A 17,743-nucleotide genomic window follows, 5' to 3' on the forward strand; every position below is an offset into this window, starting at 1 on the left:
CCCCAGGGCAGCAGCGGGACCCCCCAGGGTGGATGTGGGACCCCGGGGTGGACATGGGACCCCCCGGGGCAGCAGCGGCATCCCCAGAATGGCAGCATGACCCCCAGGGCAGCAGTGGGACCCCCAAGATGGACGTGGCACCCCGGGGCAGCAGCGGGACCCCCGGGGCAGCAGCAGGATCCCCAGACTTGCAGCAGGACCCCCAGGGCAGCAGTGGGACTCCCAGGGTGGATGTGGGGACCCCAGGGCATCAGCGGGACCCGCAGCATGGCAGCGGGACCCCCCAGGGTGGATGTGGGGACCCCAGGGCATCAGCAGGCCCCCCAGGGCATCAGCGGGACCCCCAGGATGGCAGTGGGACCCACAGGGTGGATATGGGGACCCCTGGGCAGCAGCGGGACCCCCAGAATGGCAGCGGGCCCCCCAGGGTGGATGTGGGAGCCCCAGAGCAGCAGCGGGACCCCCAGGGCGGCAGCGGGACCCCCAGAGCAGCAGCGGGACCCCCAGGGCGGCAGCGGGACCCCCAGAGCAGCAGCGGGACCCCCAGGGCGGCAGCGGGACCCCCAGAGCAGCAGCGGGACCCCCAGGGCGGCAGCGGGACCCCGAGGCGGGCGCGGGCCGCGGTGCCGGGCGCACGGGGGAGGAGGCAGCGGGGCCCGGCCCCGGCGAGGGCAGAGCCGGGCCCGCGGGGCGGGAAGGGGCCGCGGCCGCCGCGGGGCTGCAGTCGCGGCCGAGCCCGGGCCGCAGCCGCAGCCGCAGCGGAGGCGGGTGAGTGAGCGGGACCCCGCGGCGCCCCCGGCCCCTGCGCGTCCCCAGGGCCCGGGGGGCTGCCCGGCGCGGGGGGCACCGTGGGCTGCCCCCCATTGCAGCGGCGGGCGCCGGGGCTGCACCGCGCGGGGGGCTGCACCCCACGGGGGGCTGAGGCTGCTGGGGGGCTGGGGCTGCACCCCATGGGGGGCTGAGGCTGCATGCAATGGGGGGCTGGCACTGCACCCCGTGGCGGGTTAGAGCTGCACCCCGTGGGGCGCTGGGGCTGCAGCTTATGGGGAGCCAAGGCTGCAYCTCATGCGGGCCAGGGTTGCACTTCGTGGGGAGCCAGGGCTGCACCCCATGGCAGGGCTGCACCCCGTGGGGGGCCGGGGGTGCACCCTGTGGTGGGGCTGCACTCGATGGGATGCTGGGACTGCACCCTGCGGGGGAGCTGCACCCCACGGGGGGGCCGGGGTTGCACCTTGTGGGGCACTGGGACTGCACCCCGTGGGGGGATAGGGCTGCACCCTACGGGGCGCTGGGGCTGCAGCTTATGGGGAGCCAATGCTGCACTTCGTGGGGGGCCAAGGCTGCACCTCATAGGGGAGCTGCACCCTCTGGGGGACTGGGGATGCACCCTATGGTGTGCCGGGGCTGCACCTTGTGGGGGTGCTGCACCCCATGGCAGGGCTGCACCCCATGGCAGGGCTGCACCCCATGGGGCTCTGGGGCTGCACCTTGTGGGGGGGCTGCACCCCATGGGGGACCGGGGCTGCATCCCATGGGGGGCTGGGGCTGCACCCTATGGGGGGGCTGCACCCCATGGGGAGGCTGCACCCCATGGCAGGGCTGCCCCCCTACAAGGCTGCCCGGCGCTGCCCGCAGGCTCTTCGCCATGGACGCGGGCAACGGCACGGGCTGGCCGGCGGGGCTGCACGCGGTGCTGCGCGCCCTCAACCACACGCTGTGCGGCGGCGGCGGCGCCGGCGGCGAGCGCGCCGTGGCGGCGGTGGCCACGGGCACGACGCGGAGCCCGGCGCCGGCGCGCGGCGCCCGCGGCGCCCGCCACGACAACGCCTACATGTACGTCCTCTTCGTCATGACGCTCTTCGCCGCCACCGTGGGCAGCCTCATCCTGGGCTACACGCGCTCGCGCCGCGTGGACAAGCGCTCCGACCCCTACCACGTCTACATCAAGAACCGCGTCTCCATGATCTGAGGCACGGCGCCGGCACGCGCTTCCCCAACGGAGAGCGCCCGCGCCGGCGGCTCCGGAGCATCCCGACGCGCTGGGATGATGCCGCCCCCGAGGGGATGCCGGGGCTGGGCCCCTGTTTCTCCCCCGGGGATTAAAGGTGGTGGTTTCCYGACATTCGGCTCCGCGTCTCCTCCTGCTCCGGCGCCGTTGGGCACGTGGGAATGGTTGAGCCCATCCTGGGAGCGGGCAGGATGGAGAGCTGCTCCTTGGGAATCCGTGTCCCCCTCCGGAGCGAGACACGGGGGCTGTTGCTGCCCGCACTGCGTCCCCCCCTCCCATTCCCGGCGCTCCCAGCTGCTTTTCCTGCTTCCTTCCTGCAGCTCCGGCGCTGCCGGCTGCAGCTTTGCCCTTTTGTACCGCGTTGGGCCCYGACTTGGCGGCACCGGCCCGTTCCCGGCGCCCCCAGCCCTCCTGCTTCCCGAAGGGCCTGCACAGCTCCAGGCGGGATGAGCACCGGGATTCGCATCGGGATTTGCCACCTGGCCGGGATCTCCGCGCCGGCCCCGCGGCGGCTCCGGAGACTCCGCGCCCTGTTTGCTCTGCGGTGGGAAAAGAAAATAAAGCCCCGTGGGAGCCTTTCTGTGCAAACAGAGCGGAGGCGCTGGGTCGGGCCGGGCGGCCGCTTCCCAGCGCTCCGGGGACTTCCCGGCATCCGGGGCGGTTGGGCTGTCGGCTCCGGCGTGGGGGTCTCCAGGTTGGGAATGGGAATTGGTGGCCCTTCCGTGTCCCCCTGYGTCCCAGCTGCTGTGGGAAACCCCCATGCAAAGTGTCCTCGGTGGCATGTGCAGTGTCCCCGTGTGTCCCTGCGTGTCCCACGGGAAGCGTGGCCGGGTCGGAGCAGGTGACCTTGCCCTGCCGGGAGCCGCCACGGTGCCCGATCCGGGAGCCGTCCCGATAAGTGGCAGGTGCCGCCGGGTTGTCCCCACGTGGGAAGCCGATAAGGGGTGGGATCCGGCGGCGGTGCCAACTCCGGGAGCGTGGGAACGCGCTCCCGCCTAAGGGTGACGGCGCGCGAGGACGGAGCGGGTTCGGCTGGTCCCGTCTGGGGCTGGGAACGGCAGGCAGTTATTCCTGGGAACTGTAAAAATAGAGGATGGGCAAAGCGGGAGAGATCCCGGCTTCTGGGTGGGGATTTGCCGGGTGAGCCTCCCTGCGCAACCCCGGCGGGATTCAGGGAACGCAATCCCTGGAAAGGCGATGGATCAGCTCTCCTTGGATGTCYTCCCTAGGCGTGAGGAGGATGGGGAGGTGGGAAGGGGGAGCCAGCACGGAGTCTCCAGGGGGAATTGAGGCTTGATGAGGCTGGTGGCCTCCGCGCTGGGATGGTCGGATGGGTGGACATGGGGAGAGCAGAGGGTGCCGCCTCCCTTGGCTTCATCCAGGTTTTCGACACCATCTTCCAAAACGTCCTCCCAGGGAAGCTGAGGAAGAGTGGGATGGAAAAGGGGACGGTGAGATAGACTGAGACCTGGCCCAAAGGCCGAGCTTAGAGGGCTGTGATTAGTGGCGCAAAGTCTAGTTGGAGTCTTGGAGCTAGGGGTGTCCCTGAGGGGTCAGTACTGGCTGTCCAGGCTGTTCAGCCTCTTCATCCATGACCTGGGTGAAGGGACAGGGTGGCCCCTCCGCAAGTTCACAAGTGACACAAAACTGGGAGGACTGGCCGAGACCCCCGGGGGCTGCACTGCCATCCAGAGGGACCTGGGCAGGCGGGAGAGGTGGGGACAGAGGAACCGCATGAAGTTCAACCAAGGCAAGTSCGGGGTCCTTCACATRGGGAGGAAGAACCCCATGCACCACAACAGGTTGGGGATGACCTGCTGGAAATAAGCTCTGTGGGGAAGGACCTGGGTGTCCTGGTGGACAACCAGGTGACCACAAGCCAGCAATGTGCCTTGGGGGTCATGAAGGCCAATGGTCCCCTGCGCTGCCTCAGGCCGAGCGTCGGCAGCAGCTCCAGGAAGGGTATCGTCCTCTCTGCTCTGGGGARGCCACATGTGCAGCACTGGGGTCAGTGATGGCCTACCCAGGATGAGAGGGACATGGAGGTGCCGGAGAGAGGCCAGCGAAGGGCCATGGAGGTGATGGAGGGACTGGTTTTCTGTCATCTGTGAACTTGCTGAGGAGACCTCTAGTCCTTCACGCAGCTCCTTGAGGCCCCCTGGAGGACACTCTGAGCTACAGGCCTCCAACCAACGTGATCATAGAATCATCATGCTTGGAAAAGACCTTCAAGATCATGGAGTCCAACCCCTCAGAACCATGCCCGTTAAACCATGTCTCTCTGTGCCTCATCTACACGTTTCTTCAACACTGCCAGGGAYGGGGACTCCACTTGGCTACTCTTTCCAGGTAGAAATTCCCAGAATCACAGAATGGTTCAGGTTGSAMGGGACCTCTAGAGATCATCTAGTCCAACCTTCCTGCTCAAGCAGGGACACCTGGAGCACATGGCACARATTCRTCCTAATATCCGACCTGAACCTCTCGTGGTGCAACGTGAGGCCATTTCCTCTATTTCTATCTGTCGTTATTCCAGGGAAGGGATCGGCCCTGCCTCACTACAACCTCCTCTGAGGTAGTTATAGAGATCAATAAGGTCTCCCCTGAAGCTCCTCCTCTCTACGCTAAATAACCCCGGCTCCCTCAGCTGCTCCTCATAAGGTCTTTGCTCCAGCCCCTTCACCAGCTTCATTGCCCTCCTCCAGATACGTTCCAGCACCTCAATGTCCTTCTCATAGTGCCCAAAACCGAGCACAGTGTCCGAGTTGTGGCCTCACCAGCACAGGGGGATGATCCTGCCCTGGTCCTGTTGGCCTCCGCAACCCTGTGAGCTCCTCCATCACATCCACCTCCCATGTGTCACTCCTCCATTCAGCCACATCTCCATCCACCTCATCCCAATCGTCGTTGTTTGTGTTGCCTTAAAGCAATTTTCCGGAATGAGAGGAGGTTGTTTTTATGGAAACGGGGCTGTTTCTAGATGCACAAACTCTGCCTTTGGGTCAGGAACCTTCTCCAGCATCCCAAACCCCCCATTTCTGCTAAAGACATGGAACCACAGACGCAACCCATCACATCCCTTATTTTTCCGCACGTGCACGTGTCCCRGTGGCCAAGTGCTGAGCAGAGCCCRTGCACGGGCTATTAATACCGATGGAAAGGATTAAAAATAGCCAGGTCCGCGTTAAAGGTTGCCTGTTTGCAAAGGACATGGTCGAGGCCGAGCGGGAGCCTGGCTCACTGACCCCGAGCAGCTGATTAAACCCTGGATTAATTGCTCGGTCACGGGAGCCTCCAAAACACGTTTTAGCAGCAGCCAGGGGTGCACCGAGAGGCGACGAGGGCGAATTCCCCCATAAATAAAACAAAAGAGGGGCTGCCGAGTCAGGAAATGGCCAGCGGAGAGGTTCGGGTTCATCCCTGCTCACTGCACAAACCACGAGGGCACAAGAAGCACCGGGAATATCATGGGCAAATTGCTGACTTTCTGGAATAAAAACCKGTCTGCCACTTATTTTTTGGTTTTGGGGACATCTGTGAGACCCCATGGAAGAKTTTCAGACCTTCTAGGCTGCAGCTGCTCCTGGGGAAACTCTCCAAATGAAGCAGGAAAGACATTTATTTATCTCCTATAAGAGCATTTCTATCGCCACAGGAAAAGTCTGTTCTCCAAGGAAATTATCAGCAAGGAGGGTTGATAGTTAAGTGATTGTCAGCTCTCCTATGTGGGTAAAATCYTGGTGTTAGAACTGGAATTCAGAGGTAGGATAATTTAAAATTATCCCCAGAAACCTGTAGGAGAAGCAGGGAGAGAGGTGGGGGAAAGAGGTAAGATCTAAAGGAATCAAGACATGAAGTTTTGTTTTAACACCTGCTTCACTGCCTTCTCATCTCCTTGAGGGTTTTTGTCAAGATTTGGCGTGCTTTGAGCAGGAATTTTTAAAAAGGGAGGCCGAAGAGGAAGGTTTACAAGGTAGAGGCCATGGGGCCCTGAGGCAGGTAGACCTGCTGCCCCGCCTTGGCGCGGCGGCTTCCCTGCACGGGCGCGCAAAAAGAGGGCGCCGCAAGGTCTGCCGGGAGTTGTAGTCTAAGCCCACGCGGGGCCTACGCCTCCTTGCGGCTCGCCGCGGCGTGCGGACTACATTTCCCAGCAAGCACCGCGAGGGCCTGCCTTAGGGCGAGTCGGCGCCTGGGGGTGCTGGTGCTGCTGGGGAGGCGTGGCCAGAGCATCTCTGCCGCGATTGGCCAGGCCGCGACGAGGGGCGGGGCCGGTGTTGTTGTCGGGCCGCGGCGGCGCGCGCGGGCTGGGTCCGTTGGCGGCGCGGGGGCGCGCGCGCCGCGACCGTTGGCGGTGGCCGTTACTCGGCGTCGGGACCGTTGCGCTGAGGTAAAAAGCGGCCCGCCCCCGATGCTCGCTGCCGCCGCGGAGTGAAGCTACCGCCATCCCACCCTTACCTTCCCCCCCTGCAACGGCTCAGCGGGGCTCGCGCTCCCCGGCGGCGACATGGGCGAGCGCGGCTCCGGCGGCGATGTCAACTCCAACGTGCTGGTGGCCCGCAGCACCGGCGACGCGCAGCTCGACAAGGCCGTGTGGCAGTGGCTGAGCTGGGATAAGGTACGAGGAGGGTGCCGGGGGCAGGGGGTGTCACCCTCGTTTCTCACTGTGCCTCAGCCCTGTTCTCCCCTTTATTTATATTTTTGTTTTATTTATATTTTTATTTATTTGTTTTCACTATTTTTTATTTTTGCTTATTATTTTTATTTTTGTTTATTATTTTTATTTTTTGTTTCCTGTTTAATTTCTATTTCTGTTTATTAATTTTCTTTTCTTTTATTCTATTTTTTCTATTTATTTATTAACTTATTTCTTTTATTTTTTAATCTTTAAAATCTTCCCTCCCCCCTGAGACCTTACACTTCCCGTGTCCCCCCAACTCCTCAGGGCTGTCCTTTTGGYGCGGGGTCAGGTGGCCCTTTGGCGAGGGCAGCGAGGTGGCCTTGGCATGGAGATGCAGTTGCCTGCGGGATGGGGCAGGACCGGTTGCCTGTCCCTCTTGGCACGCCGGTGGCGCGATGGGATGGGATGGGATCCTGCCGAGAGCCGCACCTGCTCCCTGCTGCTGCCGCATCCTTATCCACCCAGGCACGCGCATCCCTGGAGATCGGCTTAAGAYGGGGGAGGGGGCATCATTTAATGCCTTGAAATGCTTAAAATCGCATGACGTCACTTTTCTTTCCCTTAGCTTCCTGAATCCACTCGCCCTCCTTTTTCCCCCTGTAAAAAAAGGGAGTAAATCAGGCTTCAGAAACCTGCGTTCTGCTGCGCTCCTTTCATTTCAGCCCTGCCAGAGCATCAAGGTGACTGCAGGCTTGGTTGGCTGTGACTAAACTGGGCAAAGTGAGTTTGGGGGCGTTGTAATAACGCCGTGCTGAGGCTCCTTTGCTTAACTCCTTGTTGGAAGGACATTTCTTTTCAGTGGCCTTCATGAAACGCCATGGTCGRTGCTTTAAATAACATCTTGGGAGGAGGGGAAGCCACAGAGCTCGTGCACCAGTGGTTCAGATTTCTGTGTGTGACTTTATTTATTTTAGTTATTTTTTTAAATACTCTGCTTTTGAGGATAAAAAAGAGTAGCTGCCAGGAGCTTGTTTGCCCTGTTTGCTCTTTAGTGTCATCCTGCTAGGGTTAAAGCATGAAAAAGCTGGAATTTAGGCCATAAGCAAATTCTTGCTTTCCATGATGACTGTTGGATGAGCTTTGTGCTTCTCGAAAATACGCTCTCGATTTTCATTTTTATACCAATTAACACTTGTCATCTGCATGTTCTGGACTCGGAGCTGTTGCTATGAAAAAATCTGGGAGTAGTTGGCATGGAGCAGGAAAGGATAGAAAAAASCTTCATGATTACACACTTGGTAACTGCTATATCCAGTCTGAACCCAAATAAACGTTTATTTGATTATGTGTGTATGTATATACACACATATATATACACTCTGTATAAATATATATTTATTAGTTCAAAGAAAGGTATTTTTAAGGAAATAAATACATGTTGAGGCTAAAAAGATGAGCTAGGAAAACTTAGGCTTCTCAAAATTTTCCAAGGGAAAATATTTTGTTCTAGAACTGGATTAGTGAAATGTTATTTGTTTGCATAGCTCTTTCTAAAAATGAAGTTACGCAACTAAACTTGACCCCAAGAGTGAGTTCCCTTGCAGCGCTGCAACCTTGCTTCCCTCTGTGGCGTTTCCTGCAAGGATTCCTGAACTTGGGCTGACTCCTGCCAAAGACAAATCTKCACGTGAGGTTCACAACTGTATTTAGTTCTGGGAAGCATTTGTCCTCTAAGTTAATTGAAAATTGCTTGCTGTAATTAATTCTTAAAACCATGAGTGTTTTTTCTCCCTTTGGAGAGCCCTAATTAAAGCTGCTTGTCATTCTTTCAGATTTCGATACCTGTGTTAGCCTTGCTAGTGCAATAACCAGTACAGGAGACGGGGCGACCTGACCCTATGACGATCTTCTTTCTCCCCACCTCTTTCCCACCAGTATCCTCCATCTCCATGAACGTGTTTTAACAACTGGCATAAAGAAGATGCTCCAGCTAATCTCCCTTCTTTGTCCTCTTTACTCTTTTTAGACACGCTGGCTAAATTTCACACTAAGAGTGGCATCTTCTCCTTTTTCTGTCCTCATTCTGTATTTTCTCCCTTTAATTCCTTTTCCATTACTCCCCAGCTCTTCCATTGTACTCCCACATCTGTCATGAGCCCTCTGAAGGAGCCTGGGTTGCACAGAAAGCTGTGTCACAGCCTGTGTCCCCGACAAAACTGCTTCTGCATAGAGCACATGTTTAATTTGGACCCCGGTTTTGGTAACTATTTTATCTGCCAGTCTTGGGTGGCTTTATACAGTGATGCTGATGTGCTACGTGCTTCTGAGTAGGATGAAAATAAGGTATGCASTTGTTGTGCATAGCAGCTGAGGAGGCTTTTGGAGTGATTTTGAGGATCAAACACTGGTAATTTTGAGGATCAAATCCTGGCATACCAGCTGGTGGCATCGTGCAGGGAGAGCGGCACAATTAAGAGCCTGATCCATTTCATCAAAATCACAGGGACCAAAGAAAGGAGTCGCAGCTGAAGAGTGAAGTCAAAGCCCTCTCGCTTTCAGTTAAGTCTCTATGTAGAAATGAGGCTTAAAGCTCACAGATGGCCAGTTAATTCTGCGCTCTTGCTGACAGGCTGCTTGTGCACAGAGCGTGCTCCGCACAGCCTCACGTTGGCCACCTGCAAAAATGTTCTGGAGGGATGTTTATACACGAAACCGTTGTAATGGGCTGCTGGTGTTACGGTAGAGCGTGTGGAGGGCAGGGAGTGCTTGGCAAATGCACAAACCTTTTGAGCGTGCTTTCAAGCACAGCAGCAGGAGAAAACAATGCTCAGGAAATGAGCGCAAATGAGGAAAGAAATTCTTCAAAATGACTTGGTTGCACTGCAAGCTGTCACGTCAAAGGCTGACGTCATTGAAGTGATTCTGGAGTGTTGTGGACACAATCCCACAGGGCTCCTGAGAGCAAAACAACAAACTCGGTGGAATGGGAAGCCCTCTAATACCATAAGCAGTGTGGCTTAGTGCCTGTCGTAATAGATTATAGYCTTGAAACTTCAACTTTATGGCCTCGGTGTTTATACTGCTGAATAAGCTGCAGTGCTGACTTTCTGGTGAGGGTTGTGGAGGCTGCGAAGGGTCCTCCTGTGCTGTGYTAACACACTGCAACCTTCAGATATCCCAGATAAGACTGAAGCAGTAAGACTTTGAGGGGATAGTCTGTCACTTATATCCCTTTCCTTACTTTATCAGTGTCTCTTCAGCATTGAGTGTGATAGAGGCTCTCCTGTGTTCTGAACTGCTGGGYTGTGCACGTTGAGGCAGTCAGATAGTTTTAAATTGTTCTGAGAAGCAGATGTTTTTGTTCCGTAAGCGGATTTTAATGAGTGCCACGGAAAGAAAGTAGGCTCACCCTTCCTTGTAGCTGAACTTCCCCTTCCCTTGCCACTTGATCTGGCACAAATATTTGTGCAATTATTCAGGGAACTGCTCCAGCTCGGCCTGGGAGGGGAGGAGGGACTTCTTGGTTTGACTCCTTCTTGCTCAAATTCAAGGTAGCTGCGGGAATGTTTATTGTGATACCAGAAAGGAGTTGGTTTGGGAAGAAGGTGAGAACTGTCTGCAGCAGCAGCAGTGCTCTTGTGAACTGAACTGAAAACTGCTGTAGTAACACTCCGTATAGAAAGACAGAAACCRTGTACAACCCACGTAAGGAAGGGAGGAGACATGTAAAGGTTTASTTTCTGGTTTAATGTCAGAAAAAGGCTACCAAATCTGCAACAAATATAAAAGTATAGTGAAAGTGAGCAGAAAGATGTTCCCTTTTTTACTAGACGCAGTTCTAACAATCAGCAGGAAGAGCAGAGAGCTAAGGAAAATCTCTAAATATGCTCCAAAAAATGCTCTAAAATATCCCCACATGGCAGAACGATGCGGTGATGTGGGATGTGCAGCCTGTGACTTTTCTCTGGTGTGTCAATATTGAAAAACCATCTTAGGTGAATGGAGCAAAATTCCCTRTGGGTCTCTGCAGACAGGCAGTGTGGATGCAGACTGTGCCCTAAATGTTTTTTCATCCGGGTGTCCACTTTACGTACAGGCTCCCTACCAAAATAATCTGACTGCTGCAGAGCTGTTGTGGCTCACGGAGAGGCTTCCCTCTCCTGTCGCAGTGTCCAGCTTGAGTAACGTTCGCCTGGTTATCCAGGTGATTTTCCCTGGAAAATGTTGGTGCAGTTGCTGGCCAGAAACCAAACTCTCGTTGAACGAGAGAAAATAAAAACTTAAGACTTTTAGGAGAAATCTTTCTTCTTTCTTGAGACTTCCCTAGGAGAAGTATATGAGAACTTGATGAAGATGCGGATTTTAAGCCAGGTCTGAAAGGTGGACTAACTATTCCCCAACCAGTGCTACATTCCTGCTGCTTAAGTCTTCCTATAAATGTGTATTCTGGTGGGCTTGGCTTTTTCAGCCTGATTTCATTTCAAAAAAGCTTTAAAACACCAATTCAAAAGCCTGGCTGACAAAGCTAGATGCACTTAAGGTTTGTGGTTGTTGAATTTCCTTGGAATTCATCCCTTGTAAAACCATCCTCAAGGGAGAAAAAGAATTATAAGCTTTTCATCTTCTAGACTCCTGGTTTTTGTGTGGTTTAATTTTGTTTTCTTTTTCTTCCAAGCTACAGATGTTGTTAGTACCTGCAAAAGTCAGAAAAGATTGCTGTAAACCGACAGTTGTTTTGATAGGATTTGGGCTGGGGAAAACTAGCTCTGTTAGCAAGTAACATTCATTATTAATGTGACTGAAAGCTAAAGGACCAGTGAGAAATGCTCACTTAATGCCAAAGAAATTAATGGAGAATTATGCTACATAGACAACTCCTTTGGTGCCAGCTCCACAGGCCTTTTCAGATTCCTTATCCAAATGAGTTACCAATAAATAAATAAAAAGAAAAATTAATTACGGCTATCAGGATACAACTGTGTGGTACCTGGCAAACTGAGAATAGAGTATAACACTGAATTTGGCAGGGAATATAATGATTGCTTTTCAATAAAACCTCAAGCCCCTCTTGAATGTGTTGGGGATGCTGCAGAATCTCAGTTGTCGCCTTGGGCTGCCACAGCAGCTGACCCCRAAGCTCTGTCACGGATCTGCCTCCGCCAGAGGATTTTTATAAGTAGCTATTTAAGCTTGTTGTGGATGTTGGGGTATAACTTAATCTGCTTCCCTCTTCTGTAGTGCCCTTATAACCACTTTAATAGCCACTTTCACAGGACCCACAGTGCATGTTATGTTATTTCTTGCTGAAGACTTAGAACAAAAGTCCAATTGTTATATTTTAAAGGAAGGCAAACATGATTAATTTGGAAAAAAATATAAAGAAAAAGTTTCACCTATCTGGAAACTGCCCTAATGGGGCAGTTTTCCCTGGGGGGAAAAAAAACACTGCAGAACTTGTTTCTTCTGCTTCTTGTGGAAGTCCTGGTACTGTTATATCTTCAGACTCCTGCCCATGCAATAGTCTGTCTGACTCCCACATTCTTCTTGCTTCCGCTTCTTTTTACAGTGAATTTGAGGCGTTTATTACTTGGTCTCATTCTGCCTTGTAGCTTGTTGCTCATGCAAAATAGTGCTTTCTATGTTGGCATGAGGTGGTTCTCTGAATCTCTGAATGTGCTTAGTACGAGCTACGTGAAATAAGATATGAAAACACTGCCTGACCTCTGGTTGCTCTTTACTTCCCAGCTATCAAATGACAAGCCTCAAAACTACTTGTAAATTAAGAATACTTCACAAACTTGTATCTCGAGCAGCAGCTTAACGATCCTGAGGGCCCTCTCATTGAGTTTACAGGTGATGCTGCTGGTGGAAAGGATTGAGGGGCAGAGCTACCATTCAGAGGGACCAAGACAGGCTGGGGGAATGGACCAAGTGGAACTTACCCATCCTCCACAGCTGGATATAAGGAGAAATGCTCCTATGGGGGGAAGTCAAGCAGTAGAATGGGGTCCAGGGAGGTTGTGTGGCCTCTGTTTGTGGACATTTTTAAAATCCAGCTAGGGAGAGCCCTGAGCAACTTGGCTGGACCTCATAGTTTTTCTACAATAAGAAGGAAAGTGGGCTTAAAAACCTTCCAACCCTGAATTACTCTGATTTTTAGGGAAGAATTTAATAGCTGTATTCTAAAAATTCTTGTTTGTCCTTTTAATACTCCCTGCTTTTTTCTTTTTCTCCTACCATACGGGTCAGAGTAGTCACGTTTGGAAGGATATTTGCCTCTCTTTACTGTTGTCTCTTCTCCTTGTGCCTCCCAGGACCCACAGTGTTTCCTTTGCCACTAGCTGTTTTTCTTCTGAATACCAGTAGCTGTGTGAGGCTCAGATACTTGCAAGGTGCTATTTTCCCATTGGACACACTGTTAATTTGGGAATCCTGGATCATACCAGGTCTGTAAGGATGGCCCTTGCCCAGAGATGATTCTCCTCTTCCCTCTCTAGGAGAGCCCTCTTTTCACTACTTGCAGCTAACCCTTCCCAGCTGAAACACATCTGCAGAATTTACTATATTGTGTCTTGTAGACCAGCCACTGCCATGGAAAAGGAGGCAAACTGTGACCTGCCACGTGCTGTTACCCCTGCTGAAAGCCTGACCTGAGACCTCATCAGTTAATTAATGTTTCACATGGGACATGGRGTGAATTGTGGTGGTGGAGCCAGCGGAGGTGCAGGGATGTCTTGGAGCAAAATCTCCTTTCCTTAGGAAAGGAGCATTTTTATATAAAACTTGYTGAAGTCTCCTTGCTTTTAAAGCAGAAAAGACAGATCATTCTGCTTATTTTAAAGGCCATTGAAAGGAAAGTGCAAGCGATGTCCATGATAATTTCTGATAAACTTCTCTTTGCCTTACATTGGACTTCTAGGTTGTGATTAATGGAGTTTGTCCCACTAATCCAGACAGTTTTTAGGAGGAGGCACTTCAGCTGTTCAGTGCCTGTGATTTTAAGCTAATTCAGTTTGCAGCTAACTGCTACCAGTTTCAACCTTTGTAGCTTGAGAAATTCTTTTCAAAGCAGTGATGTTTTATAGCTCTGTTTGTAGAGTTTAACTTAAATCTGTCCAGCTTTGAAAAATAAACCTTCATAAGAGCTACTCTAAAGCTTTCAGTGTGTTATTTTATCAATATTAAAGCAAAACGACAAAAACTCGCACAATTTTTTGAGAATTTGTAGTAGGATTAGATTTTGACAGTGACACGTACATTTAAGCTTTAGGCTGCCTTTGCTCCTGGGCCTTTTGAAATACTGACTTTACTGTTGTAGACTTTTTTTATTTTCATGTTTAAGATATATGTGCAAGAAGATAAGCTCGTCCACAGGCTTTGAAATTCTGACTCGGGAAAATGCTCTGAGGAATTTAAAGAAATACTTTCTTAAGCAGTGAGAAGCAGTAAGGATCATGTCACAAACTTTCTTGAGGTCAGATTTTTGATGCTATCAAATGCATAACCCATAGCATGAAATGAGATCATTTTTTGGATGATATTTTCGGTGATTTATTTTTGTTTCCTAGGAGGTGTTCGGTAACTTCAATCAAAAATTGCATGTTATTCACTTAGCAAAATAAATGCCTGAGTTATGGATTGCCTCAATCTTGTAAAACATGAGAGCATAAAGTATGAAATACACGTGTTACTACATTCTTGCAGGCAAGCAGCACTGCCCGTCCTAAAGAAGTTATTAAAGTGGTCRTGTAATTTGATAATCATGCTTTAAAGCAAAATTATGTGTCTAACTATGCTAGTGTGAAAAGTGGTTTTCATATGCTTGCCATAAACAGGAAGTTGTTCAGTTTAACTCCCTATTTYCTGGTTGATTTCCTATGAGCAGCCTAAAGAGAGAGACTTTGGTTTTCAGGGTTTAATATTTGTAGTGCCTCCTTGTTTTTACTTAATTTTGGAACTTCTTTAGCTGCMTTTTGGGAAATGTCTAGCTGATTGTAGAGCTGTTGGAGAGCCTGAATGATCATATCTTGCCTTTTTATTTCAAAGGCACCAAGGACAATAAAACCTATTTTTAAATTGACACGTCCCATTTTTTAGCATTTAAGAGCTGCTGTCAAGCAGTGGAAAGACTCTCCGATTTGGGGAGTRGTTTTATTTCCTTCTTTTTCCCTAAAGAAAAGGTGATGTATCTCACGTGCCCTCCTTTCCCTGCACTTCCAAGCCCTCCTAAAGCGCCCGTCTCCTTTTCCGGCGCTCCAGAGGCAGTGCTGGAGCTGAAGCTGGCTGACCTCTATAGTATAAATGTCAGGGTTTTTTGCCCTTGCCTTCACCTCTGCCTTTTCAAACCCTTGTTGAGGAGCTCACTTTGAGCAGCCTCCTTTGTGGGAGACTCACGTGCAGGCTGAGCCTTGCTGAGCTACCGTAGCCGTTGGGATTCCTGGTGTTTCACAGCTGGATATCGGCTGCATTCCCGATGGATCTGTTTTGTTGGCAAGCCTGACCTTGACTCCTGCGGATTCCCAGGGGTTGTGAATGGGGTCTTGTCCAAACAAGGTGCAGGTCGAGGGAACCAAACTTCTTGGTGACCAAATAATTACAGAACCTTCAAAACATAAATGTTAGAAAGTGTTGTCCAAATCCATTCTTTTCTTTCAAAACACTCCCCTATGGATATTCGCTGCCTGTTAGGACAAATTGCAAAAGGACAGACATCAATATTACTATTTTTCTTTCTTCTCCCCATATGAGTCCAGGGTAATATGGTTGACATTACTGCAACTGTTTCCCATTATCACAGATAATTAATAAAAGTAGATGCTTAATCTCAATCTGCCTTATTTTGTCCCAGTTTCAATGAGGTTTTGGTGAGGTGGGCGACGCTTTGGGGGATGTAGAATTATTTATTTATTTATTTTTGCTTCAGAAAGATGCCAACTCCTAAAAATATAGTGACTCCTCTAGGGAATTCTCTCTTGSTTAATGCTTATGTGCTGTGCAGTGTGTTAATCATGTTACTTCAAAATTTTAATAGCATCAGGAAAGTTTGGTTTTAATTCCCTGGTTTTACTGGGAATTCTTGACACCCACCTAAATACAAGCAAAAATCTGACTGTTAGGGTAAAGGTGTAGATGAGCTAGAGTACTGCTTTCTGGAAGATGCTGCTATCAGTATGAGTCAGAGAATGCAACTCTCATAGTTCATTTAATATATTTTAAGTGCCTTTAGGGTACATTCTGATAACAAGCTGAATCTCACAATACAAGGTTTTTAAAAGACAAATTGGGAGCAGTGGCAATGAGTCCCATTGTAACTGTAGCTTAGTGTCCACGTTTGGATTGTAAAGAACAATTTTAGACAGCAGTGAAAATGGCTATTAAAATTATATCATGATATACGTGATATTTTTCTCTTACCTGCTGTRGAGGAAACTTTTAAAATCTGTTCGGATCCCATGTGCATACGGAGCAGTGAAAGTGTCAAAAATGGCTGTTTTTTTTCTGACCAGGAAAAATACCCTTTTTTTTTGTTATTTGTTTGTTTGACAATCTATAGTAAATACCGTCTTTGTGTGTACTCACCTTGCTAAAGATTAATGCAGCTCAAAAGGACAAGCYTTCTTTATGGTTTTACAATGTGAGCTTTATTTTACCGTGCTTGTTTGCAGAGCTTCCCGGTGGGTGGGGAGGAAAGAAATAGTGCTTTGAACTTGGCGATTTTGTCTGTTTTCCAACAGCAGAGTTTGCAACCTGCCTCTGAAACTCTGTCCTCAGGTCACTGCTTTCCTCAACAACAGGTTTCCAGTTGCTGAGAAGTCTGTTAACGACTAGGTGAACTCATCAGGATATGGGTGTCTACAAGARCTTTTGAATTGCTAATAAAATAGGATAAATAAATAAGAGCAAGTACCTTTCAAACCACACTTGCAGTGCAGGCCAGTTTGTGTAAACCAGGATTTTGTAGGAGAGGAAGAACTTCTTGCACTGCAGCGCTGGTAAATGTTTAAATTGGGAAGCTGCTGTAGAGATTTCAAGAAGCAGATGATGCCCTTTAATCTTCTTTTGCAGAACCCCAAAACGAAAGAGCAGATTGAAACCTTGCTGCAGGATGGAAAGCACAAGGAGCTGCGGGACCGGCTCTGCTGCCGCTTGTCCTTCGGGACCGCGGGGCTTCGCTCTGCCATGGGAGCAGGTTTCTGCTACATCAACGATCTCACCGTGATCCAGTCAACCCAGGTAGGATCCGCAGCAGCACCACGGGGAACTGAAGTGATTTCACACTCGCCGTTGGGATCGTGTAACGTTCCCCTGAAATACAAGCTTGGGAGGTGAAGCACAGCAGCCTTTGGGCAGTATCGGGTGATGGTATGAGATGTTTTAGGACTAGAAGGAAATCAAGTAGCTCGAGCAGGTTCCACTGGACATTCTGGGAGGCAGATTGCAGTCGCTTCAACTGGAGTTGGGCCAGTAACTAAAGCCTGTTTTACTACTCTGAGATTGGAAATAATTAGCCCTCATAAGAATCTTTAGTATTCAGCAGCGAGCAAAAGACCACTTTCCAACCGAGTAAACCTGTTCTTTCTTTTTTAATAGATGTTGTGATCAGCTGTGCAAAAAAATAGCCCCGGGTGAGCGTATCAGGTGTTTTAGTAGGCAAATGAACAGGGAGTAAGATAAATCTATAGCCTGGCTGTGCACATCATCTGTGTTGTTAACCGGCTGACTTGTGGGCTAGGCTTCCAGTAACAGTCATTGGTAGAACAGTGTTATCTAAAATAGACTGGATAGTTGTAAAAAAAAGTATTGCTGTTAGGCATATCCTGGTTGACACCAAGGTGCCCATGAGGCAGCAGGGCCCTGGTGGCCAAGGAGGCCAATGGGCTCCTGGCTGCATCRGGAGGCCGTTGGCAGCAGGGCAGGGAGGGGATCCTGCCCCTCTGCTCAGCKCTGGGGAGGCCAAAGCTGGAGCCTKGGGGGCAGCTCTGGMCTCCCCAGGATGAGAGGGATGTGGAGCTGCTGGAGAGGGGCCAGCGCAGAGCGACAGGGCTGAGGAAGGGCCTGGAGCAGCTCTCGTGTGAGGAGAGCCCGAGCGAGCGGGGCCTGTTGAGGCTGGAGAAGAG

General features: G+C 51.2%; 2 protein-coding genes across 2 annotated transcripts in view; both read left to right on the forward strand.

Moving 5' to 3' along the window:
- Positions 1 to 1,645: 1,645 nt before the first annotated feature.
- On the forward strand, positions 1,646 to 2,049 carry KCNE3 (potassium voltage-gated channel subfamily E regulatory subunit 3). The gene has a single exon (XM_026041563.1). The coding sequence runs from the start codon at positions 1,646 to 1,648 to the stop codon at positions 1,967 to 1,969; it is 324 nt and encodes a 107-aa protein (XP_025897348.1). The 3' UTR covers positions 1,970 to 2,049.
- A 4,309-nt stretch (positions 2,050 to 6,358) lies between these two features.
- The window catches only part of PGM2L1 (phosphoglucomutase 2 like 1), a 29,762-nt gene continuing 18,377 nt past the window's right edge, over positions 6,359 to 17,743 (forward strand). Inside the window, exons 1-2 of the mRNA XM_026041554.1 lie at positions 6,359 to 6,623; positions 16,692 to 16,859. Of these exons, the coding sequence (XP_025897339.1) occupies positions 6,513 to 6,623; positions 16,692 to 16,859 (279 nt within the window). The 5' untranslated portion in view covers positions 6,359 to 6,512. The remainder of the gene's footprint in view (positions 6,624 to 16,691; positions 16,860 to 17,743) is intronic.

This window comes from Nothoprocta perdicaria, unplaced genomic scaffold, assembly GCF_003342845.1.
Source record: "Nothoprocta perdicaria isolate Ctin4 unplaced genomic scaffold, notPer1 scaffold_288, whole genome shotgun sequence".
In the NCBI taxonomy this organism is placed as follows: domain Eukaryota; kingdom Metazoa; phylum Chordata; class Aves; order Tinamiformes; family Tinamidae; genus Nothoprocta; species Nothoprocta perdicaria.

What these genes read in the sequence shown, in the direction of transcription:
- KCNE3 (XM_026041563.1), top strand. Translation starts at nt 1,646, where the DNA reads ATGGACGCGGGCAACGGCACGGGCTGGCCGGCGGGGCTGCACGCGGTG.